Raw genomic sequence first — 27,854 nt, forward strand, 5'->3', positions numbered from 1 at the left:
ATCTCCACACTCCGTCTCTTGACCACGAGGTCAAGAGGTCACCATACGTTGCGCTGTGTCACTCCTCGGCCCACTCAGCGCTTCTATGTCCATTAATGGCATCATGGACATCGGGCCACCGCCCCGGGGTCCACTGCCCTCGTGATCACCTTTTCCAACAATCCTCTGGCACCAGGAATGAGAGGCACAGTTAACACAAAGGGGCAGGATCAACTCTATGTGTGGTGTTTTTGTGTTGTTGTGTGCAGGCACTGGATTGGATCCAGGAGACAGGTGAGGTTTACCTGGCCACGCACACGTCACCCGGTGACAGCAGCGAGGAAACACAGCAGCTTCTCAATGACTACCATCACTTCAGACTTTGTGCCAAAGTATGTCCTGTGTGTGTGTGTGTGTGTGTGTGTGTGTGTGTGTGTGTGTGTGTGTGTGTGTGTGTGTGTGTGTGTGTGTGTGTGTGTGAACAGACAGATGTTCACCCTACACACTCTGATTTGTATTTGAACTTCACTACCAGTCAAACATTTGGACACACCTTCTCCTTTAATGGTTTTTCTTTGTTTTTACTACTTTCTGCATCGTAGATACAAACTGAAGACATCAAATATCTGAAGCAGATTTATAGAATTATGTAGCAAAGCTCTGTAAAAAACTCTAAAGTCTCATATTTTAGACTCTACTCTTTCTTTGTTGACAGCGCTGCAAACCTTCTCTCAGGTTTCACCTCACAGGTGAGCCTGTCAGGGTTCATGGTGGAGTTTGTTGCCTTCTTAATGATGTTGGGACCATCAGTTGTGTTGTGCAGCAGTCAGGTTGGTGCACAGCTGACAGGCCTGTTTGACAACTGTTAGAATTCATATTATGGCGAGAACCAATCAGCTGAGTGAAGAGAAACAACAGCCCATCATTGCTTTAAGAACTGAAGGTCAGTCAGTCGGAAAACTGCTAAAACTTTGAATGTGTCCCCGAGTGCAGTCGCAAAAACCATCAAGACCACAATGAAACTGTCTGACATGAGGACGCCCCAGGAAAGGAAGACCAGGAGTCCCTCTGCTGCTGAGGATACGTTTATCCCAGTCACCAGCCTCACAAATCACAAGTTAGCAGCAGCTCAGATCAGAGCCCAGATAGATGCCACACAGAGCTCCAGTAGCAGACACATCTCTGCATGTTCAGAGGAGACCGTGTGAATCAGGCCTTTATGGTCAGACAGCTGCTGAGAGACCACGACTGAGGAAAAGCAACAAGCAGAGATTTGTTTGGGTCAAGAAACACAACGAATGGACTTTAGACCATCTGTGCTTTGGTCTCATGAGTCCAAATTGGAGATGTTTGCTTCCACCTGCCGTGTCTTTGTGCAACACAGAAAAGGTGAACGATGGTCTCTACGTGCATGGTTCCCTCTGTGAAGCATGGAGGAGGAGGTGTGATGGTGTGTGTGTGTGGGGGGGGCTTTGCTGGTGACACTGTTGGAGATTTATTCCAAACCAAAGGCAGACTGAACCAGCACGGCTACCACAGCATCCTGCAGCCACATGTCAGGGCAGCACAATGACCCCAAACACCTCCAGGCTGTGTGAGAGCTGTTTGACCAAGAAGGAGAGTGATGGAGGCCTGCACTGTCACCTGACCTACACCCAGTGGAGATGGTTTGGGATGAGATGGAGCGCAGAGTGAAGGCAAAGGACCAACAAGTGCTCAGCATCTCTGAACTCCTTCAAGACTGTTGGAAACCATTTCAGGCGACGACCTCATGCAGCTCACTTTTTGTTTACTGCATAATTCCATGTGTGTGTTCATTGCCTTCAATGAGAATCTACAATGTAAATAATCATGAAAATAAAGAAAAACCATTAAAGGAGAAGGCGTGCCCAAACTTTTGACTTTACTAGGCTTAAAGTTTTGGTTTGCATCAATTGTTTGGTAATTTTCCACTTTCACACGTGGGAGTCTGACAGCAGAGCGGTGAGGTGGTGCTGGGTCATCGACACCTCACAGCTTTCAAGCAGTTGAGGGATGATTATAATCAACCCTCAACATGTAAAGAGTGCAAAATCAGGAAAGAATCTGAATATAGTGAAAATAGTGATTAATATTAGAGGATGAGTAGACTGTTAACTGCTTCTAATAAAACTAAACACTCTGAGCAGGATTTCCTGGTCAAACATGGGAAAATGTTACAGTTCAACTCAAAATGTGTTTGTAGAGCACACTGAAGGACAACAGAGTCGACCAAAGTGCTTCACCATCAGTTAAAACAAGAGAAAACAATAGAGGAACAAATTCAGAAAAATAAGACGACAGTGAATTAACAAGAAAAACATCAAACAGGCCTGATGGTACTCAGGGTCAGCCAGGGTCAAAAAGTGAGTTTTAAGACGCGATTTAAAAGACTGAACCGAGTCTGACGTACGAGTCTCCTCTGGCAGATTCTTCCAGTCTGGCTGCTGCTGCCCGAGCTCCTCTGTGCTTCCAGACCTGGTTGTGCTAAGAGCATCTCAGTGCTCTTTTGTCACACATGTTGAGGAGTTCATTTAAATAACAGGGCGCCATATTATTAAAAACTTTCAATCTTAAACTCGATATTTTACAGGGAGCCAGTGTAATATACTTACATATCTATATTATTGCTAATATATATTGTAATATATCTATATCACTAAAGCACTTCTGGATGGATGCAAACTGCATTTCGTTGCCCTGTACCTGTGCGTGTGCAATGACAATAAAGTTGAATTCTATTCTATTCTAAATTTGCTAAAACTGGAGTTACTGATAAATGCAGACACTCCACAGATAGACGTGAACACCTGCAGTGAATCATCTCCAGCGTGACAGAAGAGAAGCAGCTACATCCACTGGTTTCATCTTTGTGCAGAAGGATGTATATGCGGTCATAATGAGCCCACACAGAGTGGGACCTGACAACAGATACGAGATATTCAAAGATGTACTTACAAATGTCCCACAAGGTATTAGTGTGTTTCACAAAGGGCCACGTAGGGATGCTGAACATCAGCGACTCCTCAGCTTCTGTAATTTGTGTGTCTGACAACATCCTGCAGCAAACCAAGGAGAAGGTGAAGCTGCTGATCCAGCTGGCAGACAGTCTGGTGGAGAAGGGGCACGCCCACGTGCTGGAGCTGAAGCGCTGGGTGAGCACGGTGGACCGCAGGTACCGTGACTTCTCTGCACGGATGGGCAAATACCAGGAGAGCCTGGAGAGGAGCCTGGGAATGAGCTCTGAGGTGAAAACAGCAACACACACTTGTGCCAGTGCAGTCCCAGAAACATCTTCTGATTACTGGCAGAAATGATGTTCTCTGTGCAGGACAACAAAGACCTGGAACTGGACACCATCCCTGCCAGCCTGACAGATGACCCGGAGGTCAAACTGCGTGACCCCAACCATGAGGTCAACGAGGAGAAGAGGAAGTCTGCCAGGAAGAAAGAGTGAGTTTGGAAAGAAAGGAGGACCGAGTCATCATCATGTGTCACTACAGTAGTTCACCTCGTTCGATCGCAGCCACTCACATCCACTCCACAGACGAGGTCGCCTCTGCTCCTGTACAGGTCACGGGTGTGAAAACAACACAAAGTTATGATACATACAGATTCGGTGGGGGTATTACTGCAGTGACTTCAGCTGTCTTCTGTTAGAGTGGCTGCTGTCTGTGGAAGCGTCACACGTTAGCTAAACCAAAGTCTGCACACTGACGTGACGTGAATGCATCCTTACAGCTGTGCTGCTTTCAGTCGTTTTGCCGTCACGTGTTTCTGAGGATCAGTCTTTGGTTTGCGTTTTAGTCTCAAGTCTTTTCCTGTCTCAGGTTCATCATGGCAGAGCTCTTGCAGACAGAGAAGACCTACGTCAGAGACCTTCAGGAGTGTTTAGAGGTGAGAACAACGAGCGAGTTTGTTTGTGGACATTAGTACGTTTGTGCTGTGTGGCTGACGGCTCTGTGTGCCCGTCAGACGTACCTGTTGGAGATGACCAACGGTGTAGAGGAGATCCCACCTGGCATTGCTAACAAAGAGCACATCATATTTGGTAACATGCAGGAGATATATGACTTCCACAGCAAGTGAGTGACGTTTAGATTAGGTCTGCAGCTGAATGTGCTGTCTGTGTGTGTGTTCAGTTGAGCTCTGAACCCTGTTAATATACTGTGTGTGTTCATGCATGGGCCACACCCCCCAGCTGTCCACGACAAACTCATTTGTGTCTCATCTCTTTGTGGTCCCTGCACAAACCCACGCATTAGTTCAATGAGCAGCAACGCTTTAAACTCATTCACAGCATCTGGAGGTTTCACATATCACCATTCTGAACAATGTCTGTGTTACTTGAGTGATTTACAGTAAAAATATACAGTCTGTTTGTTTGTGTCTTTGCAGTATTTTCCTAAAGGAGCTGGTAAACTATGAGCAGCTTCCAGAGGACGTGGGTCACTGCTTTGTCACCTGGGTGAGAGTCACAGTGGAAACACTGTTCAGAAAGCTTTCGAGTATCATAAGTAGCTCCTAGTGACGACATTGTAAGTGTTATTTTAGGCTGGGACTACATTCAAAGAGCAGGTTAGCCCCTAAACTTCCTGAAAGCTGTCAGCAGAATATGAAGAAAGGACAGCTGTGACATCAAAGTTGAAAGGAGGCTGTATTCTTGTGTGATACTGCAACAAAACAGAAGATGGCGCTGTGGTCAGCGAGTTAGCGTATCTGTTCTGGTAGGTGACGAGCCCGTAGGACTGCTTCTGTCCACAGCGAGGCTTCGGTCTGTTCACATGAAGCACTGCTAGGATTGGGCACAGTGTGAGCAAATGACTGTGCTCGAGGTCATGCTGGGCAGTTACAGGCACCTCCATCTTCACAGGAAACTGGCACACAGTGAAGAAATGATGGAGCTGTGACTCTGCAGCTCACCAGGAACAGAACAAGCAAGAAAAAGATTTAAAATGCAGCATCCAAAGCACAGAGTGGCTGCAGTGGAGAGGTTTTTATGTTACAGCTCTGCTGCTCGGTGCAGCTGAAGGTCAGCAGCGCCCACACGGCAACACAAAAAATAAAACAGCCATTTAAGAAGCCATTAAAGCAGAGCAAAGACAGGATCTCAGTGAATGCATGAAACACTGTCCTGCAGTCATGCTTCTTATCTGTTTAACCTTCATCGGCAAAGTGTGCACACACAGTATCAGCTGTTTTATTCTATCACGGTTATTTTGGGGCATTTTTATGCGGCTGTTGGATGGTTGAGCAGTGATGAAAGACAGGAAAGTGGGGAGAGAGGGGGAAAGACAAAGGACTGCAGGTGTGAGTCAAAGCTGCACTGTGGCCACGTGTCACACTGAGCTGAACTGGCGTCCCAGGTAGCTGTAAGTGTAAGCAGGACGTAAAGCTGCCTCCTCTCCTTTTCCAGGCTGATAAGTTCCACATATATGTGGATTACTGCAAGAACAAACCAGACTCCAGCCAGCTGATCCTGGAGCACGCAGGCACCTTCTTTGATGTGAGTATCACAGCACCATCGACGCTTCTTGTCCCCGCCTGTTGTTTTCTTTTGATTGTTCTGGGAAAAAATATAAAATCATGTTACATCTGTATCTCCATGTTTGTGAAGCTAACATCTGTCTTATGTTTGATATATTAAAGTGGCTTCGATGCAGGACACTTGCTGAGTTAGTTACTGAACAGCTTGTGAAAACATAGAGCAGCTGACTGCAGCTCCCAAACACTCTGATGAAGAGGAGGAAGCTTCACTTTATAAATGACGATGTACTTTTCTAAGAACGAGTCAGATTTCTCAGTTTCATTTGCAAATGCTTGTTTAGCATTTTTACAGCATCAGCTGGCACGTTCTGGGCTCCTTTAAACTCGGGCGACCAATCGTCCTCTTTCTGCACTTGCTGTAAAAGCCTGAGTGACATGTTTTATTTCATGAACCGCACCGAGGAGGCATCGTTTAAATATGTCATATAGCGCTTTTTTACTCTTCTGAGCACTCAACTTGTGCATTCACCCATTCACACCCATACTGCATTGGATAGCAATTTGGGCAAGTTGCTATCTAGTATCTTGCCCAAGGATATTTGGCATGCAGGCTAGAGGAAGCCAGGAATCGAACCACCAACCTTGCGATCAGTAGATGACCTGCTCTACTGCCTGAGCTACAAGTTTTTCATGACTGGACCAATCGGCCTCTTTTTTGGAAATCAAAGTATGGTCACGGTTTTTTAACCCCATTAAAAGCTCCTTCAGTGTACCTGATGCTGTTTTTATACTAAAGAAGCTGATTGGATCAACACACACTCGCTGTGTTACACTCAGCGTGCCGGGTTCATTTGTCGAGCACATGTGGAAGACAAATAGACTCAGTGGCATGCTGTCATTTCTCCCTGTACGCACAAACAGTGTGTAATTGCTCTTCTGTCAGCAGATGGTGCTGTTGCACTGACGTTTACAAGCGTTGAACATTTAATATACACATTTCTGCTGTGTGCAGGAGATTCAGCAGAGACGAGGACTGGCTAACTCAATCTCCTCCTACCTCATCAAACCGGTCCAGAGGATCACCAAGTACCAACTACTGCTAAAGGTGAACAGAACCAGTGTGGGTGAATCCGCCCACGCGCTGAGTGGGAACTCGTAGAACGTGTGGTTTAAATGGAGCAAATATTTATAGATCGATCCCCTTTCATCAGTTTTAACATCTCGTCCTGTCCTCCTGCAGGAGTTATTGTCCTGCTGCGAGGAGGGAAAGGGAGAGATCAAAGACGGTTTGGAGGTGATGCTCAGCGTTCCTAAGAGAGCAAACGACGCCATGCATCTCGCCATGTTAGAGGGTAAGAGACCGTCCTCGCACACTTCCTCCTAGCACTGATGTGAAACATGGTTGTTCATGCTTGGCTCTTCTGTAGGCTTTGAGGAGAACCTGGAGGTGCAGGGTGAGCTGATCCTGCAGGACAGTTTTCAGGTTTGGGATCCACGCTCGCTCATCAGGAAGGGTAGGGACCGGCACCTCTTCCTGTTTGAGTTCTCTTTGGTCTTTAGCAAAGAGATCAAAGACTCAGCTGGCAGAACCAAGTACCAGTACAAGAACAGACTACTGGTGAGCGGGTGGTTTCAGCCACGACTGATGTTCTCGCTGTGTTTGTGTCCACATACATGTAGAAATAGCCATTGTTGCTTTAACTGTACCCCCTCCCTTACTCTTCCCGCAGACGTCAGAGTTGGGGGTGACTGAGCACATTGAGGGCGACCCTTGTAAATTTGCTGTGTGGGCTGGAAGAACCCCATCCTCTGATAATAAAACTGTGCTGAAAGTACGTGAAATTAAATGTAAACGAAAGTCTGGGCTCTCTGCTTTCATCAGCTGGGATATTAAAGCTGTGACTTCTCCAGGCATCCAGTATGGAAGCTAAACAAGACTGGATTAAGAACATCAGGGAGGTGATCCAGGAGAGGATGACTCACCTGAAGGGGGCGCTTAAGGAGCCGCTTCACCTGCCTAAAACACCAGCACTGACCAAACCCAGGAATAATGCTAAAAGGTGAAGAAACACATACTTTTGCTGGGATTACTATAGTACACTGTAGCACACAGATTGATGGATGAAGGTTGCCGGTTCGAGCCCCGGCTCCGACAGTCTCGGTCGTTGTGTCCTTGGGCAAGACACTTCACCCATTGCCTACTGGTGGTGGTCAGAGGGCCCGGTGGCGCCAGTGTCCGGCGGCCTCGCCTCTGTCAGTGCGCCCCAGGGTGGCTGTGGCTACAATGTAGCTGCCATCACCAGTGTGTGAATGTGTGTGTGAATGGGTGGATGACTGGATGTGTAAAGCGCTTTGGGGTCCTTAGGGACTAGTAAAGTGCTATACAAACACAGGCCATTTACCATTTACCGTGGATTCACCGTGACAGAAACACAAGCGTGGGCACAAAGGGAGCGGTAGGACTGTCCTGTTATTACCGTCACAGATATGTGGAAGACCGAAGCTGCTGAAAAATAGAGAAATAAGCAGCGTTTATTTTAACCATTGAGCGCGATGACTCAGTGTTAGCCTCACAGCAAGAATATCGTGGGTTTGTGTGGAGCATTATGTGTGGGCGTACTCCGGCTTGTACCTGCAGTCCACACACATGCAGTTAGTGGGGTTAGGCCGTAAACTGGGCGTAGGTGTGCCTCGCCTCTTGCCCTGTGGAAGCTGAGAGAGGCTCCAGGCCCCCTGACCCTTAACTGGATAAGCAGGAGGAAGTGAATGGGTTCTAATTTACACGATGAATGAAGACCAATGTTTGTATTCATGTCGTTGTCTTGATCCAATTACAGGTTTCAGATAAACAGCAGTTATTTTAAAGTGTGCCACAGACATAAAGTCCTGTAACTTAACAGCAACCCATTCTGTGACATCACATGTGCATCACATGAGTAGAGCTAGCTTAGCCGTTTCTGCTGGGTGGAACGGGAATCGGACCAAAAGGACATACAGAGGACATGGAATGATATGAAATGTGTAAAAAATGATTGTTAGCCTCGTCAGTAAGACCTTTCACATTCATCCTGGTTGTGCTGTGTGTTTCTGCAGGGAGGGAGGTGAAGACGGAGACAGTCAGGGAGACGGCAGCAGCCAACCAGACACCATCTCAATTGCATCCAGGACATCCCAGAACACTGTAGACAGCGACAAGGTAGGAAACACCGTCGCTGAGCATCTGATACTGACGAGCTGACGACCCACAGCTGTATCAGCGCTACAGGGTTTCCTGTGCAGCTTAAATGAGCAGCAGCAGGGGCTGGGCATGCTCACTGTTTGGAGTGTGTGTTCAGTTCACACATGTGAACGAGAAGTCATCAACAATGCTGCCAGAAAAACAATCAGTTGTGAAAGCCCTTTTCAGGCTGTGTGCAGGCACCTGCACGGACTCCTACCAGGCAGCCTCTGACATCAAAGTAAGACCTTTTGTGTTGCTGCTTTAGCTGTATGAAGGTGCAGAATCCAGGTCTTATCTTATCGCTGTTTTTCACATTCTTATGTTTAACTTGTCCAGTTACTCGGAGCCATAGACACAAACACTCAGACTGAGGACGGACACTTGGCTCCAAACTGTTGTCACTCTGTGCACTGATGACATCACATTCGCTGCAGCTCAGTTTTATGTTTGTCAGCGATGATTAAGCATAGGATCACATGGTCAACTGCACAGATAGATGATAGTCTCATTTCCGTCTGTGTCAGTCGCAGGTGGAGGTGTGCTCGTACACGTTCACTGCCAGAAAAAACTTTGGCCTCTTGAGCCTTTCCTCTGCTACAAGATCTCCATCTTGAGAGCTTTTTAGGCGGTTTGTTTTATTTTTTCCTTTTTAAAAAATGTTTACTTCATCACGAGGATGAGCTCCTTATATGAGGAAGCTCAGTGAATATGAGCAAACAATCAAAAGGGCATAATCGTAGACATGAGTTTGGTGCGATTCTTGTCTTGGCTGTTTGTCAGCACACACACACACACACACACACACACACATGGAAAACCTGACACAGATGTCAGTCATGGCCTCCTGCTGTAGAGTTACATGGTGTGTCCTTTTCACAGTGCAGCCCTCACGCCTACACGCTGGCTCGCCTCTAAATGTCAGCAGCACACACAGACTCACACCAGACTCGGTTTGTCTGAAACATGCGTCCACACTGTGCATGTATACGCCATCAATCCCACAGGCAGCTACGCTCTGACCTGTGTTTTTTACATGTGTGTGGACCCCACCTCTTTCTGTCCAATGAAAACAGAATGAGTTTTTCCAGTCCTTTCTGAGTGTGGGCGTGTTGTTGCTCTGCTCTGGTTTATTGTTTCTAGGATTTAGAAAACTCCAGCTTGCCTATTTTTGGAGCCTCCTCTGCTGTTGTCCAAAAAACCAAACCTCAGAAGTAAAAAAGCTTTTGTCCTGCAGTTTGCTCTGATTTATTTCACAGCTTCAACCGTGAGAGTCACATGTCTTTATTTCTGGTTTCCGAGTCTTTACATTGAGCTGTTTTGTAATTTGGTGGTAAAATAGGGACAGTGCTGTGAGTTTTCATGCTAAAGTCCTTTGCTTAGAGCTGTTTGTCTTTTCTTGCAGTTCATGATTGTAGTTGCTGGACGAGTATTTTCCCCAGAAGCACAATGAAACATTGTTTTTTGCTCATGTGTCAAGGCTGATGCTGTAATCGTTTGTTGTGTTCCCATGGCTCTGCTGACCCGCAGGGATTTATTATCATACAAGTGCATCAATCCCTTGTGTATCGTGGAGACAACTGTATTAAATCAATGATCTGAGCAGACATGTTTGTTCAGTACAGCAGTCGTTCTTAATGTGTACACTCATTGGTTCTCTCAAACTTCTCCATCAGCAGTCTGAAGCACTAAAATGTTCTCAAATCAAATCTCATTACTTCATATGTGTGAAATGTGACTGAATTCATTAGAAAGCTTCTTACAATCTGTCACTCAGGCTGCGTTTTTCTTTGGGAACTGTCTTTGCAGTTTTTTAAATATTCAGTCAATCACGCAAGGAAGAGCATGCAAGTGAACGGCTGTAAGCAAGAAGTAGTGTCCCTAGAAAAGATAAAGTAGTCAGTCTGACCCAGTCCTGGAGAAAGCTCCAACCCAGATGAAGGCCCAGCATGAGTAGTGGTCAGAAGAAGGGAAGAAATTCAGGGGACAAAGACAAAGGCAGGGACCAGTTTGCTTTTTGGGACATTTTTGTTTGGTGATGTGTGAATTTCCTATGTGCTGTGGCTCTAAAAGGTTGGGAAACACTGCTCTATGTAGAGGGTTGGTAACTCTACCGTGTGGTATTGGATTTTCACTCTCATGTACGCCTCAAACCTGACTGATCGTTGGCAGCAGGCGGCTGTGTGCAGTCTGTAAACACTTCAGCAAACTGTCACAGACATTTTTAAGTTAATTGATTTTGGCAAATAAGCTGATCAGGCTTTGCACTTACATACAAGTTTCTGAGAGTTAACAGCTGTGTGACGGCGGCTCACAGGACAACAGCTTCAAGCTGCTTCATAGTGGTCGTAGTGAGAAAGTCTCAGCTGTGAAGACTTCAAGCTGCAGCAAGAAAGCCAGACGCCAGAATAAAACAAAGAGGCTTGTTAAGACAGCCACACTGGAGTACTGAAGGTTTTATGGACTGATGAATCAAAACTTGAAATCTTTCGTTCATCGTGCAGGATCTTTGTACGGCGTCAAGAAGGTGAAAGGACGGTTCCACAGTGTGTGGCATCAACGTCAAACATGGAGGAGGAAGGGTGATGGTCTGGGGCTGTTTGCTGATCCAGGGTCAGTGACTGAACCTAAACAGCTACCACAGCACCATGAAGCACCATGCAGCACCCTCTGGTATGCACCCAGTTGGTCGGGGGTTCATCCTACAGCAAGATAATGACCCAAACCATCAGTCCAAGCTGTGCCAGAACTACCTCAGGAACAAGAACAAGATTGTGAGCTTGCAAACGTGGAGTGTCCAGCACAGCCTCCAGACTGAAACCCCATCGAGCTGGTTTGAACTGGACAGAAGAGGGAAAGCAAAGCAGCCTACGAGGTCCACGTTTATGGGAACTTCTGCTACAGATGTGGGAGAAGATCTGATGTCTGTTGTAGACAGAAGCCTCGGCTGTGTTCAGCTGTTATATCTGCCAAAGGTGCTACTGATGAGTCAAAGGTTAGAATACGGTTTGGTCTAAAATGAAATCTAAATTTATTCCGTAGTTTCTTTTTTAACTGCAGGTGTTTATTTGTGCTGTGCTTTCATTTCAGAGTGCAGTGAGACAAACGGGATACTATTCAATAAAAACGGAAACACTGGGGTTTCCAAAGTCTGTTATTACAATCTTAAAATGATGTCAGCAAGAGTTGAGTCACTGCTGCCGTGAGCCAATCACACTGTTGTGTTCCTGTTTCTCGTTATTCTTCTACCTTATTCTAGTTGCTCCGTTTCTTTGCCGCTTCACTACTCCCTCAGTTTTTATCCGATTTTCACCATTCAAACTTTAAGCTGTTCTGCTCATTCTGCTAACGCCAGCTATATCTTTTGGTGCTGATAACTTTCATACTTTTTGAGATATTAAGCTTTTTATGCAATTTTTTTTGATGAATGGGACCCATTATCAGTGTGGGTACAGGACACGTGAAAGCCTCGCCCAAGCACAGGCTGCTCAGGGTTGTAAAGTGCTAGAAAAATTCCATAAAAGTATATAACAGTACTGAAAGGGACTAAAGAGAGAGCCTATTTCTCCTGTTTCGGCTTCTTTCTCTGGCTCCCTGTTGAATCTGGAAAGGATTTAAATCTGACTTGTCCATTGTCTTGAATGATCAGGGCCGTGTTATCTTAAAGACCTCATATTACCACAACAGAGCACCTCGCTCTCACGCTGTCGATGTATTTGTGGTTCCTAGAGTAGCAGAGCCTCCAACTTTCAGACTTGTGTGGAAACAGCTGACGCTTTGGGACACGGACACGATCTCTGCTTTAAGATTAGGCTTCAAACTTTCCTTTTGCCACCAGATTAGTTTAAACACATAACAACAAACTGGCACGTACGTTCACACTGACAGATTAACTGAGGTGGAGGGGGCCTGTCAGGGTTCTCTTAGGACAGCTTGGCTCCTTGTTGTTCCTGTGACACCTACACCATGGGTCTGTCACTCCCTCATCATGTATGGAAGCTTGTAAGGGATTGCTCTGTCATATTTATGCTCTTTGTTTTAAATGAAGACAAAGGCAGCCCAAACCACAGTTTAACACAGCCACACTGTCTTTGTTGGTTAAACACAGCCTCACCAGTTTGATGTGATGGCATCATGACAGTAGTTTTTAACTTCCTGTGGTAAGCTGGGTTTCTTCTTCTATGGCTCATTTAAAAGGCACTTCTCATGGGTCTAAGCAGCCTCTTGTAAGTATCGCAAATGGCTGCGTCGTTTAGTTCTGACAAACTGTCAGTGTCACAAATCTAAGGTTGGAAATTGTAGGTTTGCAAACAATAGTCATGATTATTTTTTTCCTTTTATCCATAAACTGAGCTGATTTCTTTCTTACATCGATTTAGTTGTGAAACGGTCATTTTATTCATTTTAACTTGGTTATCTGAGTTACATGTATCTAGTTTGAGCGAGGTCATCTCTAACGTCGTGGTATATAAGTCAGTCTCTGGAGTCGTTCTGTGATGTTGCTTTGATATAGTGAGTCACTGTGGTTTAGTTATTTAAAGCATTGTTCCAGCGGCTGATGACTTGGTCTTCACTGCTCCGCTGTCAGAGCAGTGAAGACACGTTTTTATCCTGAACTTTTACTTTAATTGAACATGGTTCTCATTTCTAAGCCAGGCGCAGTAATGCGTCCTCGCAGTCTGCACATGCAGAGATGAATATATCAGCGTACATAAAATCCACTGACAGAACAACAACCCTCACGACTGCCTGATGCCGGGAGATTTGACCTGGGCTGGGTTATCATAGGAAGTGTACGCCTTGGCGGTGAACCAATCAGTGCCTACGACACAAACCCCTCAGAGCAGAATCCTCCTGTCTTTGATCCATGTACGCTGCATGAAGACCCAAACAACAGTTGGACGGGCCGCTTAATAATAGCAGTGACAATAGTAATGGAGACAATAGTGAGCATGGAGGCATACTAGCATACAGCTCAATGCATAGCTGCTAGCTATGATCTCCAGTGTCTGGAGTGCCACAAGTAAAATTACACTTCACAATTACACGGGTCGCTCTCAGGAGCTCAGTGAATGCCAGTGTGGTACCGAGCCAGGATGCAACCTGTGCAACAACTCGACTAAATACTCCACAGTTACAGTGGGGCAAAAAAGTATTTAGTCAGCCACCGATTGTGCAAGTTCCCCCACTTAAAATGATGACAGAGGTCAGTAATTTGCACCAGAGGTACACTTCAACTGTGAGAGACAGAATGTGAAAACAAAATCCATGAATTCACATGGTAGGATTTGTAAAGAATTTATTCGTAAATTAGGGTGGAAAATAAGTATTTGGTCACCTCAAACAAGGAAAATCTCTGGCTCTCACAGACCTGTAACGTCTTCTGTAAGAAGCTTTTCTGTCCCCCACTCGTTACCTGTATGAATGGCACCTGTTTGAACTCATCATCTGTATAAAAGATACCTGTTCACAGCCTCAAACAGTCAGACTCCAAACTCCGCCATGGCCAAGACCAAAGAGCTTTCGAAGGACACCAGGAAAAGTATTGTAGACCTGCACCAGACTGGGAAGAGTGAATCTACAATAGGCAAGCAGCTTGGTGTGAAAAAATCAACTGTGGGAGCAATCATCAGAAAATGGAAGACATACAAGACCACTGATAATCTCCCTCGATCTGGGGCTCCACGCAAGATCTCATCCCGTGGGGTCAAAATGATCATGAGAACGGTGAGCAAAGATCCCAGAACCACACGGGGGGACCTGGTGAATGACCTGCAGAGAGCTGGGACCAAAGTAACAAAGGTCACCATCAGTAACACACTACAACGGCAGGGAATCAAATCCCGCAGTGCCAGACGTGTTCCGCTGCTGAAGCCAGTGCATGTCCAGGCCCGTCTGAAGTTTGCCAGAGAGCACATGGATGATACAGCAGAGGATTGGGAGAATGTCATGTGGTCAGATGAAACCAAAGTAGAACTTTTTGGTATAAACTCAACTCGTCGTGTTTGGAGGAAGAAGAATACTGAGTTGCATCCCAAGAACACCATACCTACTGTGAAGCATGGGGGTGGAAACATCATGCTATGGGGCTGTTTTTCTGCCAAGGGGACAGGACGACTGATCCGTGTTAAGGACAGAATGAATGGGGCCATGTATTGTGAGATTTTGAGCCAAAACCTCCTTCCATCAGTAAGAACTTTGAAGATGAAACGAGGCTGGGTCTTCCAACATGACAATGATCCAAAACACACCGCTCGGGCAACAAAGGAGTGGCTCCGTAAGAAGCATTTGAAAGTCCTGGAGTGGCCTAGCCAGTCTCCAGACCTCAACCCCATAGAAAATCTGTGGCGGGAGTTGAAAGTCCGTGTTGCTCGGCGACAGCCCCAAAACATCACTGCTCTCGAGAAGATCTGCATGGAGGAATGGGCCAAAATACCAGCTACTGTGTGTGCAAACCTGGTAAAGACCTATAGTAAACGTTTGACCTCTGTTATTGCCAACAAAGGTTATGTTACAAAGTATTGAGTTGTATTTTTGTTATTGACCAAATACTTATTTTCCACCCTGATTTACGAATAAATTCTTTACAAATCCTACCATGTGGATTCATGGATTTTTTTTTCACATTCTGTCTCTCACAGTTGAAGTGTACCTCTGGTGCAAATTACTGACCTCTGTCATCATTTTAGGTGGGGGAACTTGCACAATCGGTGGCTGACTAAATACTTTTTTGCCCCACTGTAACTGTAACTGGTATTATAACAAAGTGGACTGGACTGAGAATGACACCATTTCAACCACAAAGTGATTGGCTGCGTAAAATCATGGTCAGTGGGCGCTGAGGTGCATAGTGCTCAGAGATCTGACCTTCTGCAGACTCGTAACCTCCAGGCTTCAGAGAAGCTTGAGGGCGGTGTGCAGAGAGCTCCATGGACTGGGTCTCTGTGGCTGAGCAGCTGCATCCAAGATTTCCATACCAGCTCTCAGATGCAGTGATCTAAAGCACACCAGCACTATGCTTGGCCCTCAGCTCCGCTGAAAGCAACTCTTACAATCCAGTTCAGACAATGTGATGCTCCCAGCTTTGGGAGGAGTGTTTGGGAATGCCCCTTCCTGTCCCAGCATGACTGCACCAGTCCATGAAGACACTCACTGGTACTATCAGTACGTCCAGACACGTCTAGAAATGTGTCTGGACTATTTTAATATATAATCAAAATATAAGATTGTAAATGTATAAAATGTCTATAAAAGTTGGACCGGATCACTTGGTGAGGACGTCCTTCCTCAGCAGCAACTGTTTACACGTGTTCTCATGAATCGAATGCATTCACACTCAGACCGAAGCCTCACAGCAGCCATCTGCTGATCATATGACTGTGGTGTCACACACTCATCTGCATGTGCTCTCTAACCACTCCCCACACACACACACGCACACACGCATGCACGCACGCACGGGCACACACACACACACGCACTACAAGTCCTGCAACTGACTATTTTACTGCTTCACTAGATTACAGGAAGTGGAGAAATGTGAATGCAGTGACACACACACACACAGACGCACACACACACACACAGACACACACACACAGACGCACACACACACACGCACACACACACAGACGCACACACACACACAGACACACACACACACACAGACGCACACACACACACAGACACACACACACACACAGACGCACACACACACACACACAGACACACACACACACACAGACGCACACACACACACGCACACACACAGACACACACCCAAGCTGAGTGGCATTCCCATCAAGCACAAAGCTATGGCTGTCTAGAGAGAGAGAGAGAGAGAGAGAGGGCGTGTTCACAGACACAAGTGAGGGAGTTGTTGAAGACGGCGAGAGCGACAGAGTCAGAGGGAGACGCACGAGCAGAGGTCGACATGCCAAAGTGGATGAACTTTAAACTCTTCAAAGACAGCAGCAGAGTGAGTACAAGGAGCTGGACGAGGTCATTGTCCTGGTCAGAGTGAACACTGTGATCATCCTGCTGCTGCACTGTCACCCTGCGCCTGAGAGCAGCTCTGGCAGCTTCTGCTCAAGTGTTTAACTTTGCACCGTCTGAGTCAGGATGCAGTTACAGTGCAGACTGGTTAGGGTCATTTTCTGTGTGCAGAGCTGGTTTTGCTGTTTTCCCCACCTGCATGTTTGTGATGCAGGTGGAAAAAGCTGCTGTGGGGAGCGCTAATGCTACAGACTGTATATAAATGATGGACAAAGCCACAGTGATGTCACTGAAGCTTTTATTAGCTGACTGCTTAAATACCTGAGAGGACTAGATCACTGACTCCGGCTAGCAGTGTGTGTGTGTCTGTCGATAAACTGGCCTACGTCAATAACACTTCTTCTTCTTCTGTTGCTAATCTTGTTATCATCTCATTAGTAGTGTCCACATGGATTAGTCACAGTTCTGACAGTTTAACACGGGGCTCTATGGAGAGGGGCACTTCTGCAGCGACTTCTTTTCCAGCTTGTGAAAAACGTCTTCTTGAGGATTTAAGGATTCACCTCGTCTGTTCTTCCTTCATTATTGTAGCGTGGACACGCTGCGTCCTGCAAGTCCTGCAGCTTGAATGTGTAGCCGATTGTATGAGCAGGTTCAGAGGGTCCTGCTCACTTTCACTTAGTGTTGTAAAGGTTCACTGCAGAAGTGAATATGTGTAAGGAGGGAGATTAATGGTTAAACAGGGTGTGTGAGTGTTTGTGCGGCAGGCTGACGGGGAGGAAATGGACCATTAGCTGCTACGTGGAGACAGGATAAATAAAAAAGTGAGCGTCCAGACTGATTGTGTGCAGACCAGTGGCTCAGAATAAACAGTGTAAACACACTCGTGGGCTCAGTCCCTTATTTAACTTCTTAACTACATCTGTGCTAAACTGCTGTTTAGAGAGGGAAGAAGTGACTATTTTAACATCCTGACTCAGTGCGCTGCCACACTCGGTCACGCTGATGTTGTGTCCTCACTGCACAGTGCTGGAACAGTAAATAACAGGCGAGGTTTGGTATGAACTCTGGTTTCATGGTTCAGCACAGCAACGAAAGCCAAAGAAATGCATCAAAACATTTTTCTTTTCTTTTTTGGAAATATGACGACCGCGTGTGGGAGCCAGGACGAAAACGTTTCAGGCTGGTTTTCCTGTTTGTTTACAGCTGCCAGTACAATGGTTGACTGGTCCTGCTGGTTTCAGTGATGCGGTTCTGCTTCCACAACACCACCTTGGCCAGTTGGAGATTTCAGTGGTGATTTGAGTGTCTAATGTGTGCTTGTTTAAACTGTGTCTGGTCCTGACAAAACGAGCCAATCAGACTGTTTCTTCTGCTTTAAGTAAGCGGCCGTCCCAGCACAGAACGTCTTCCGCCCGACTTGTCACTTGTGGTTCAGCCCACACAATTTGTCTCTGGTCATTATTCAAACTGTGTCGAGGAGGTAAACAAGCAGACACTAATTGTCGGGGCATGCTAGCAAGTTTGGTAATTATGTTTGAATCTCATCCTGTCAGCTTGAGGTGTTTAATCAGTCTAACCATCCAAGTGGACACAAAGCTGCTGCTCCACCTTCCTCCTTGGACAGTTTTGCTTGTGAAATGTTCCTCCTCCCTTTGTTGTGTTTTCTGTTTGCTGTGGGTCAGGCTTCTCTCTTGCGACACCCCGATGCAAACGTGGTTCCTTATATAAAGAAAAGCAGCGTGCCAGGACTGCATCTGTAATCTGTAGCTCTAAATCACAACAGCAGCTGCCCCGCGGTGCTGGTCTCCACATTTCAGGAACAGTGTAGTATTCTGCATGTTCATTAAACACTTGTGTGAATATATTAGTGTTTGATGCACATTTCATGGAATGACAGTGATGATAACACTTGCTTTGTCTGTTTCCATGAAATTGCATCGCCTCTGGACTTAGTTTTCCATTCGGCACAGATCAGTGTGACGCTTACAGAAATCTATGAATAATCAAACAGAGAAGTGAGGGGTCACTTCATTTGTCTCAGCTGTGGATCAAGTGGGAGCTGCTGTTTCAGACCCTAAAAGTTACAACTTCAGCACCGACTTACTCGCCGTATAAAAACGAAAAGACGACTAAATACATTTCCAGAGTTTATGAGGACAAATTACCAGCAGAGTGCACCCTGGTGTTCAGACCTCAGCCTTGGACGTGCACATGCCTGCTCAGAGCTTTGCTGACGTAGACGTGTGCTTGCTGCCTGCAGTCTGGCGCTCGGGATTGCTCACAGCTTCCACTCCTGGAACAAACTGTGTAGTGAAGCGTCTTAGCGAGGTGTGTGTCTGAAATGCATATATCTGCAGGCTGCTGCGCAAACACAGTGTTGCACGAGTATGTTTGGATCAGCTGAGTTTGCTCAGCAGATGTGTCTCAGCAGCTCCAGCTTGACTGCTCTGTGCTGCAGTTTAAGGATGTTTCAGTAAATCTAATAAGTTGCATATGAGGTTCATAAGTGATTCCTTGGAGATGGGATTAGTGGTCCAGAATCTTTGCCCATATGTTAGATGTCAGTGTCACTCTTCTTGGTCTGTGTGATTCAGTTCTCATCAGCACCTGGAAGCTGCTGCAGCACTGACACCTTCACAGAAACTCACGTCTGAGACGAATTCAAGTCGTATGATCTCAAAAACAGCAGCCTGCTTTTTAAAATGATTTATTGTTTGTTTGCTTTTTCATTTTTCACCCTCCTTTTCAGTTTTACTGTTGATGCCGTAAACGAGCATTAACAGTGAGTATTTCCTGCTGTAGAAAACAACCTGTTCAATCCACTGTCATTGTTTAACAGACATTCGCTTGATGGCCTGAAAGTAATTTTTTAGAATGAAAAAAGACAAAAACGACTGCTTGTATGTGCTGGGCTGTTTTCAGAAGGGGAAACCCAGATTTGATCAGTGCTGACCAGGACGACTCCTGGGACAGTCGAGCAGCGGGGGGGGCGGGACCGTGGTGTGTTCAGTGTTTCGGACTGGTTTGATTATAAAGGGAACCAATCTTCATTTCTACCTTTAAGATATTTTTTGTTTTATTAACAGCACATTTAATCCTAAATGTTCAACAACTCTGTCGGGCTTAAGCTAGGAAAGGTATCTGTGAAGGACCCAGCAGCTGCTCTCATGTTTGACTGCTGCTCAGCTGCTGCTGACGTAAGAAAGAAAGTCTTCAGTGTCCTGATGAATGTGGTGAAAGTTTCCTGTTTACACACAACAGGTTCCATTTGTTTTGCTCGTCGCTTTAACGCCGTCTTCCTCTTCTTGAACATATGATCATCACAAGCTGGCGCGTGCATGTGCGTATTCAGCGCACAGGGAGAGGTCATATGACAGACAGCATCAGCGATGAAGGCACACGCTAAACACAGACTTTTTTCATTGCTGCTACTGGATGAGAACACTCAATTGTTAGTATTTGATGATGTTTATATATATAGTTTGTATTGTCAGACAGACGTCTAAGACTGAGAGTAAAACCGAGGGACTTCCAAAACCAACAGAAAAGCTGCAACACTGTAAGACATGAACTTAATCCTTTATTTCACACGTTTTTCACTCATGCATGACTGAGGGGCAAATTTTAACTTTAAGTTGACATTAAATGTGCAAAACAAAGTGATGCAAAAGCATCTTTTTTATTTCTAACACATAAAATCTCCAGTTCCTGCTGGTCTCTGATTAAACTCAGTTGTAAACCTCACTTCCAGCTCCTATGTGACAAGTGTCAGGCTGGAGCAAATAACATTGTTCAAGTATGATCATAGCCTTAAACCTGAGAGTGTGTGTGTGTGTGTGTGTGTGTGTGTGTGTGTGTGTGTGTGTGTGTGTGTGTGTGTGTGTGTGTGTGTGTGTGTGTGTGTGTGTGTGTGTGTGTGAGAGAGACCATCTGTCAGGTATAAATTCACCTGTACGGTTATAGAAACAGGGTCCTTGTTGCTAGGAGATATTTATCCCAGCTGCTTGCTCACATTAGCACACGGTCCCTGACATTTTCCAAAGCAGACGAGGTGACGAGCAGCAGAAAACACTCGCTTGAATATTGTAAAGATGTCAGTGAATAGTGAAACTTTACCAGTTCATTTAAAAAGTTCATGTTACTTTTCTGAAAATGTAGAATTTTAGCGCCTCGAGCTTCAGCTCCTCCATCTGTATGTCCAAGTATGCGCAGCAGGATAAGGTGATGTGTTGAGTTCAGTGTAACAGAACAGAATAGAGTAGAAAAGCCTTTGATTGTCATTGTGCATGTACAACAAAACCAGCTGTGCAGGAATAGAAACAGCAGGACATCAAGCATGAATACCAGAGACGGGATACAGCAAAAGGATTGTGTATGTATTATGTTCCAGGGGTGGCAGAGGGCAGACGCTGATGTTCTGGGTGGTGCTAGTTACCCTCTGTGCAGGACCAGCACCAGCTACTGGTGCAGGTTGTTGTCCCTCAGTACACGGAGGAAGTGCAACCAGGGTGGTGATGATGTGGGTCCAGGTGAGATCAGCCCAGAAACCTGAAAGTGGATCCATCTGAGTAGCAGTCAAGTCCATTTAACCTTGTAAAGTTTTAAGGAGTCACATATTCCCCAACTTTCCCCATAAAGCTAACATTTTCCTCGCCCGTACTCTTAATGATGAGTTTCGCCACCTTGAAGTATATGACTAATGACAGTGTCACTAAGTTCTGGCAGTGATTAGATTGTTTCTAGCTGTCTGTGAATGAGCAGGTTTCAGTTCAGCAGCGGACGTTTAATCGAGGAGCAGTTCGTCTTCCATTTATGGTTTGTTGCAGCACGACGTCAGCTTCATGAAGCCGCTGCAATAATCTGGTTCGGGAACACTTTATGGCTCCAATTGTGGATGACTTTGCTGTTATTTATTAACTTTGATAACACAACCATTGCGTGACGTTGGTAGTTGATGCAGAATTTGCTCACACAGTTATGATACACTGAGTGTATCAGTGAGTCATCGCACAGTTTGGTCCAGTTCATCCAGGTCGCTGCTTTCAGCTTTTAGTCTTATTTCATTTTGAGGTTTTGTTTCAGTCCACTTTAGTTTAGTTGGTCTCTACAAACAACAGAAACTAAACAAATGTGTTTAATTTGATTTCAGTTCATTCTATGAGTGCACAGCTGGTCTTTGACTTTTAACGAGAACAACCTTGGTTCAGGTTTTTACACAGAGCAGTTCACTGACCTTGTGTCACGATCAGTATTAAGTCTCCCCTGTGTTTCATGTCTGCGCGTCATTTGTTGTCTCATTATGTTTCCTGTTTTATTTTGAAGAGGTCACGTGTTCCTGTGTTCGTTGTGTTTAGTTTTACTCTTCTACTGTGATGTCATTATGTTGATTTGTGTCAGCTGTTTTCCCCATGTGTTTCCACTTCCCCTTCACCTCCTGTGTGCTGTTGGTCTGTGTGTGTTCATTCATGCCTGGTCCGAGCATCTGTGTCCCACCTTGTGTCCATGCCAGGCCTCTGTGTTCATGTTTTGTTATGTTTGGCTCGCCCAGTTTAGGTTCGGATTGAGTTTTTCTTTGCTAAGATCAGCCTCAATAAACGGCTCGTTTTCAGTTAATATTACGTCTTGTTATTTTGCGTGTGTTGGGTCCAGCTTCTTCACCCCCCACAGTCTGCCTCTGCCAGACTGTGGCACCTTGTTCCTGACTTTGTGCACATTCTGCGCCGTCTATTCCACAATAATACACAGGAAGGAGAACCTTCCCTTTTCTAACACCAGAAACTGATGCTAGCCTGGAACTTGCATGACTTTCTCTCTGCATGTAAAGAAGAAAGATCAGGACTGGATGTGGTTGTCCTGGTTTTTCCTGTTTTTCCTGAATTCCAGTTCCTCTTGCTGTTTATGGTGTAAACAGGGATTGATGCTGGTCCTGGCTCAGGGTTGGATTACATTTCTCTTTCTCTGACACCAGCAGCGGATTCTTCAGAAGCTTAAATGCAGATAAGATGCCTGAAAGTGAAAACTGTGCACAGAACGTGTGTTTTGAACACAGCTCAGTTTGAAGCTCGACTGTTAAACTGCTGATGATCTGACGTGTGACACGTGTCGTCTGTTTGCAGCTCTCCGGTGGATGTGAGCTGACTGTCGTTCTCCAGGACTTTGCAGCAGGATGCGGCACAGAGATGTCTGTCAGCACAGGTGTGTTTTATTCATACATAGATTTAATCCCCCACACTCAGAGCTCACGTGTCTTAAAGGACAAACTTTATATACAACACACACAGGTCCACATAACACATTTCCTAATGAGCTCTTCCTGGGACGCGAGTCTGTTATTCAGATTCACTGTGGTGAAAGCTCTGGGCAGTTATTTTAATATGTAAAGGAAACAGCTGTGTGGTTTAGGAGACTCTTTTATTTTAGTCCGACCATCAGTGAAAAAATAAACTTCATCCTTTATTCAGTGACACTTAAAACCAGAGATGAAGGCCTTAAACGCCAACCACTGCTTCAGTCTTCAGATGTGGAGGCTTCATCCATCTTTTAGGTTGAGCTAAATCCAAGTTTCTGTTTTCTTTAACATTTAGTATTCAAACCTGTCTTCCATACCTTGTAGTATAGTTTTTATCTTCTCCACCTTCCAGGTCAGACAGTGGAGCTGTTGGAGCGGCCCAGTGAGCGGCCCGGATGGTGTCTAGTCCGAACCACTGACCGCAGCCCACCGCAGGAGGGACTGGTTCCCACGTCTGTCCTCTGTGTTTCCCACTCACGTTCTAGTGTGGAGATGGACTGTTTCTTCAGTTCAGGGAAAGGTAGGAAGACGAGTCACATATCTTCGTATTCAATGCTTTTTGAGGAGGAACCAAGACGAAGGATAAAAATCTGTCATTAAATATGCACTATAGGGTGATCAGCTTCTAAGCAGCCTTAAATCTCCTACTTATCCTCAATTCTTAATCTCTTGCATGTCTTTATGCACTGTTTTTGTTTTGGTAACTTTATATGGGAGTCCTGGCAACACTGTGGCAAAAGGAAAGAACATAAAGTAAATTTCAAACAATGACATGTTATCTTCTTCACTGGTCTTTATATTTAACCAGGCTGACAGAGGCACAGCTGGTCTGTGCTGACCTCTGCTGGTGAGATGAGGGCATTAGTCATACTGAGGTGTGGCTCTCACAGAAGGCTGTCACACAGCCCGAGCACATGGAGGGAACGTGGAAAGTGTGGCTGTTAGTTTTGGAAAGTCACTCTGGTGTTTCCCCCGTTTGGGGAAGTGTGCTCACTGACTGATTGTTTTTTGTGAGTGTAATTCAAACGCGTTCCAAAATGCTGCTCTTCATTTCTCTCTTACTGCCATGTCTGAATTTGGAGTGTGTGCGTTTATGATCCAGGATGATCCTGCATGTGTAACGGCTCTGAAAGCGAAGCAAACATCTGTTCTGTCCTGCTGTAACCCACAGTGGCAGCCTGCCTGTTGTCTCTGCTGTGAACTTGAGCAGTAATGTCTGACAGAGATGAGATGACTGATAATGTGAATGATGAAATGATCCCATTAACTTTGCCAAGAACAAAGACGGTGAAATTCTGTCAGCCGTGGGACGCAACATCAAAATTTGAAGAAGCTCTCCTGTGCATCCTGTCGGTGCAGCTTTCCATCCTTCCACCTGCAGTCTGATGTGTGTCCTACAGGGGGAGCAGTGGAGCTGCTGGAATGCCTTCTTCCTGCATCTGTCCCAGGTCATCTCTGTGTGTGCTGAGGAGAAATGGGAGTAATGCACTGAGTCACAGCAGTTTGGTTTCCTTCTATATCCGTCCTTCCTGACGGTCTGTTTCCAGCTTCGCGGACACCACGGAGGAGCTTAGCTCTGCACTGTTGTCTCACTTGCACTCACACAGACACAGAATCAGCTGATTTGCCTGCTGCAGCCACAGTGTTTCCTGCTTTCGAGAAAATGACAAGGGCGCTTTGTATTTGTGCGGAGCGATGCAAATTGGCCAACTGCAGCCGCTACACATGGAAATATAGCACATTTAGGAGGCGCTCCCATCCCGGACGGTGGGGCTGACTTTTCCAGAGTAGGTCCAGACAAATATATCATCAGCCTCCAATGCAGACTCCTCCTGTATCATGTGACTGAACCTGTCTGCTTACACAATAGGATAATTAAAGGCAGCCACAAGCTGATGGGTTTGTCATTAACAATCGTCAGTTTGTTAATAAATCAGTCAAAACTGCTCATTAACCCGTTTAAGTCCCGCCAAGCTGTTTCAAGCTTCCCTCTGTGTGTCTCGAGTCTTGTGACTGCTCTGTAAAGTAGGTCTCCTTGTCCTCTGAAAGACTGTGAAGAAAGTGTGGGTTTAATGTTAACTGAACTGAAAGTCAGACCTGCTGGACATCAGAGGACCTGAGAGCTGCGACGCATCACATTAGAGACGGTTTTGGGGCACTCCTCCATTCCTGGAAAATTCCTTGAACTGATCTTAAACACTGAGTTCTCCTGAGAACTAATTTTTCCCTTAAGAACACTGAATGTCTAAGGTACCTAAGATTTTACAGCATTCATGAACGTGTCGTCCTGTCACACACAGAGCGTGGGAACATTAGTTTATATCTGTGTCACGTTGTCTTGATTATCTCCATTTTCTGAAAGCTTTTTGAAAATAATTAACTGGCACTTTACTGCAGCATCGTTCCATTCTCTTTGCTTTTTGCTGCGTAGCGACAGTAGATATACAAGATGAACAAAATGGGACACTGCAGGGAAAAGGTGCTGGTGAAAGCACGTTATCTAGGCTAAGTGCGCGTCCTTACCTGCTGCTGCAGTGCACACACAGCAGGAAGCTGTTTACAGTCCTCTGCTCGTTCAGATGCAGAGGACCCACTAAGGAAGATCAGAAAATAAATGCAAGTTAATTTTAATAATAAAGTTGCTTGGCTCTAGCTGTGCCAGCAGCCTCTGCAGTTCTGATGAGTGCTGTCAGTGGACACACTCCCACACTGTAGGCACTGGGACGTCAGGAGTCAGTGGAACTTTTGCTGTCACTCAGGTACAGGACATGTTGTTTGCTGCTGGTGAATGTTCACATACCAGGCAGCCGTCTCGTCTTTTTAAATGCAAAGAGACGTTTTTGCTACATTGTTGAATCAAACACACTCCCGTGTCTTTGTGCAGTCCTGCCCTCCACAACGAGGAAGGTGCCCGCTCAAATAATTAACAGGGACTCGTATTCCTTTGAGCCGAAGCGCGTGGGGAGGGGAGGTAGAGGGAGAAACTGAACAACTTTGTCTGAGAGAGAGAGACAGAGAATGTGCTCCTCCCCCATCTCCTCCTCCCACATTACTAAAACTCTCTCTCTTTGCTGAATCTGGGCAGTGAGGACTCGAAACTCTTGAAATTCACACTCAGCCCAGGAACAAGCTGACGAACTGGTTAGCGACCGAGTCGGACGTACTGGAGGGAGGTGTGTCTGAGGTTGTGTGTGAGTGTAGGATGTGTGTGTGAGCAAGAATGAAGAGAGTCGGCCGTTGCTGTGGATGGGTCCTCTCCCGCTGCTGCTGCTACAACGGCACAGGTGCGACACAGACACACAACACTGGACTTCTGTGAGGCTCACTGAACACTGGCTCGTGTTTTCTATGTGTGTGCGTGCGTGCGTGTGTGTGTGAGAGACAGATTAGTTGATTTTGACAGATTTGAGTGACTGAATAAGTCCGTTCTGTGGACAGATGATGGAAATTAGTCTTTTTGGAAACTGATTTGAATTGAAAATGAAGAGTGCAAAAGGAAGCCGTGTGTCAGCCAGGCAGAGTGTGAAAGGCCACTTTCTTTCTTGTCTGTCTGGAAAGTCAAGTGTTCGATTGAGCAATCAGTGTGTCGCTGCACTGTGTGCGTGCGTGTGTGTGTGTGTGTGCGTGCATGAGGACACACTGTGGACTTTGGCCTAACAAGTCTTTGAGTGTCATGTTAAAAACTGTGTAGAGTGCACCGATTGGCATGCAGCCGAACTGGTCACACTAGTTCCAGTTCATTATTTTAACAGGTTTATACATGCCACTCAAATAATACGGGCGCATTAGATCCCAGAGACGCGCAGCTCTGCGGTCCACGGTCCAGGCCGTCTCAGCGGCTGCAGAGGGCCCCGTGTCTCAGTTTAACTGTTGAGGACACCAGAGTCTGAAAACTGTCTCATCTCTTGTAAGGAAATGGGAAACTCCTATGCTGTCCTTTTTTTGAGACACACAGGCACATGCACACAGAGACACTTCCTCATTCACTGTGGAAATACTAAATAATTGACTTCTGGGGTCTTAAAGTGATCCTGCGTCCTGTCCTTTGGCCATTAAACCTGAAAATGAGCAGGAAACGACTCTGATCCTCAGGGACACACACACACACACACGCACACGCACACGCACACACGCACACACACACGCACACACACACACACGCACACACACACGCACACACACACACACACACACACACACACACACGCACACACGCACACACACACACACAGTCTCTGAGCAGAGATAATGGACAGAGGCAACATTATGCTGCTTCATCAGCTGAGATTCGATGTTTTCGGTCTCGTCCAACCTGAAGCTGAAGCCTCGCTTCGTCTGTTTCATGGGTTTGTCTCATTGATGATGCAAACACAGCTGACTCTACTTTGACTTTATTCATACATTTGAAATGAGATGAAAGAGTAGATATCTGGTTCAAATGGAGGTGACAGAGATGACTGAGTAGTGACGGTAGACAGATTTTTTGAATTCCATGTTTTCAGAGAGCGTGAGCAGCAAACTGAAGTGAAGGATCTGTTGTGGGCTTATCGTGCTCCCAGATACGACGAGAAACACTCGTAGTAAAACACATCAAATGGAAATTGAATTCCAGTGAAGAGCATCAGAGTCTCTTTGCTTACCACACAGAGCTTCTGCTTTATTTCTCTTTTTTCACTGAGACATGATTTTACTGACAAACCTGTAAAAAAAGCAACATTGTCTTTGATGTTTTCAACATGTTAACGTTTTATTCACCTGCTCAGTCTCTGGAGCCAGCTTTACAACCAACCCTGCTAGCATTAACAGATCTTCACTTTATCAAATCTGGGGCTCAATAAAAGCGAACATGGCTGCAGCCACATTCGG

At 45.8% G+C, this 27,854-nt stretch overlaps 1 protein-coding gene across 3 annotated transcripts in view; it reads left to right on the forward strand.

Annotated features, from left to right (window-relative positions):
- Positions 1 to 27,854, forward strand: part of kalrna (kalirin RhoGEF kinase a) — a 150,884-nt gene that overhangs the window by 90,397 nt on the left and 32,633 nt on the right. For all 3 annotated transcript variants that reach the window (XM_085374813.1, XM_085374815.1, XM_085374814.1), the window contains exons 26-40: positions 249 to 371; positions 3,063 to 3,245; positions 3,329 to 3,450; positions 3,828 to 3,894; positions 3,973 to 4,082; positions 4,396 to 4,465; positions 5,414 to 5,503; positions 6,497 to 6,589; positions 6,725 to 6,836; positions 6,912 to 7,102; positions 7,215 to 7,316; positions 7,396 to 7,544; positions 8,578 to 8,680; positions 22,816 to 22,894; positions 23,341 to 23,508. In XM_085374813.1, coding sequence (XP_085230939.1) covers positions 249 to 371; positions 3,063 to 3,245; positions 3,329 to 3,450; positions 3,828 to 3,894; positions 3,973 to 4,082; positions 4,396 to 4,465; positions 5,414 to 5,503; positions 6,497 to 6,589; positions 6,725 to 6,836; positions 6,912 to 7,102; positions 7,215 to 7,316; positions 7,396 to 7,544; positions 8,578 to 8,680; positions 22,816 to 22,894; positions 23,341 to 23,508 — 1,762 coding nt within the window. The remainder of the gene's footprint in view (positions 1 to 248; positions 372 to 3,062; positions 3,246 to 3,328; positions 3,451 to 3,827; positions 3,895 to 3,972; positions 4,083 to 4,395; positions 4,466 to 5,413; positions 5,504 to 6,496; positions 6,590 to 6,724; positions 6,837 to 6,911; positions 7,103 to 7,214; positions 7,317 to 7,395; positions 7,545 to 8,577; positions 8,681 to 22,815; positions 22,895 to 23,340; positions 23,509 to 27,854) is intronic.

The sequence above is a fragment of the Diplotaxodon limnothrissa genome, linkage group LG16, assembly GCF_057381915.1.
Source record: "Diplotaxodon limnothrissa isolate DT_005_m linkage group LG16, D_limnothrissa_male_GT1.1, whole genome shotgun sequence".
NCBI lineage: Eukaryota > Metazoa > Chordata > Actinopteri > Cichliformes > Cichlidae > Diplotaxodon > Diplotaxodon limnothrissa.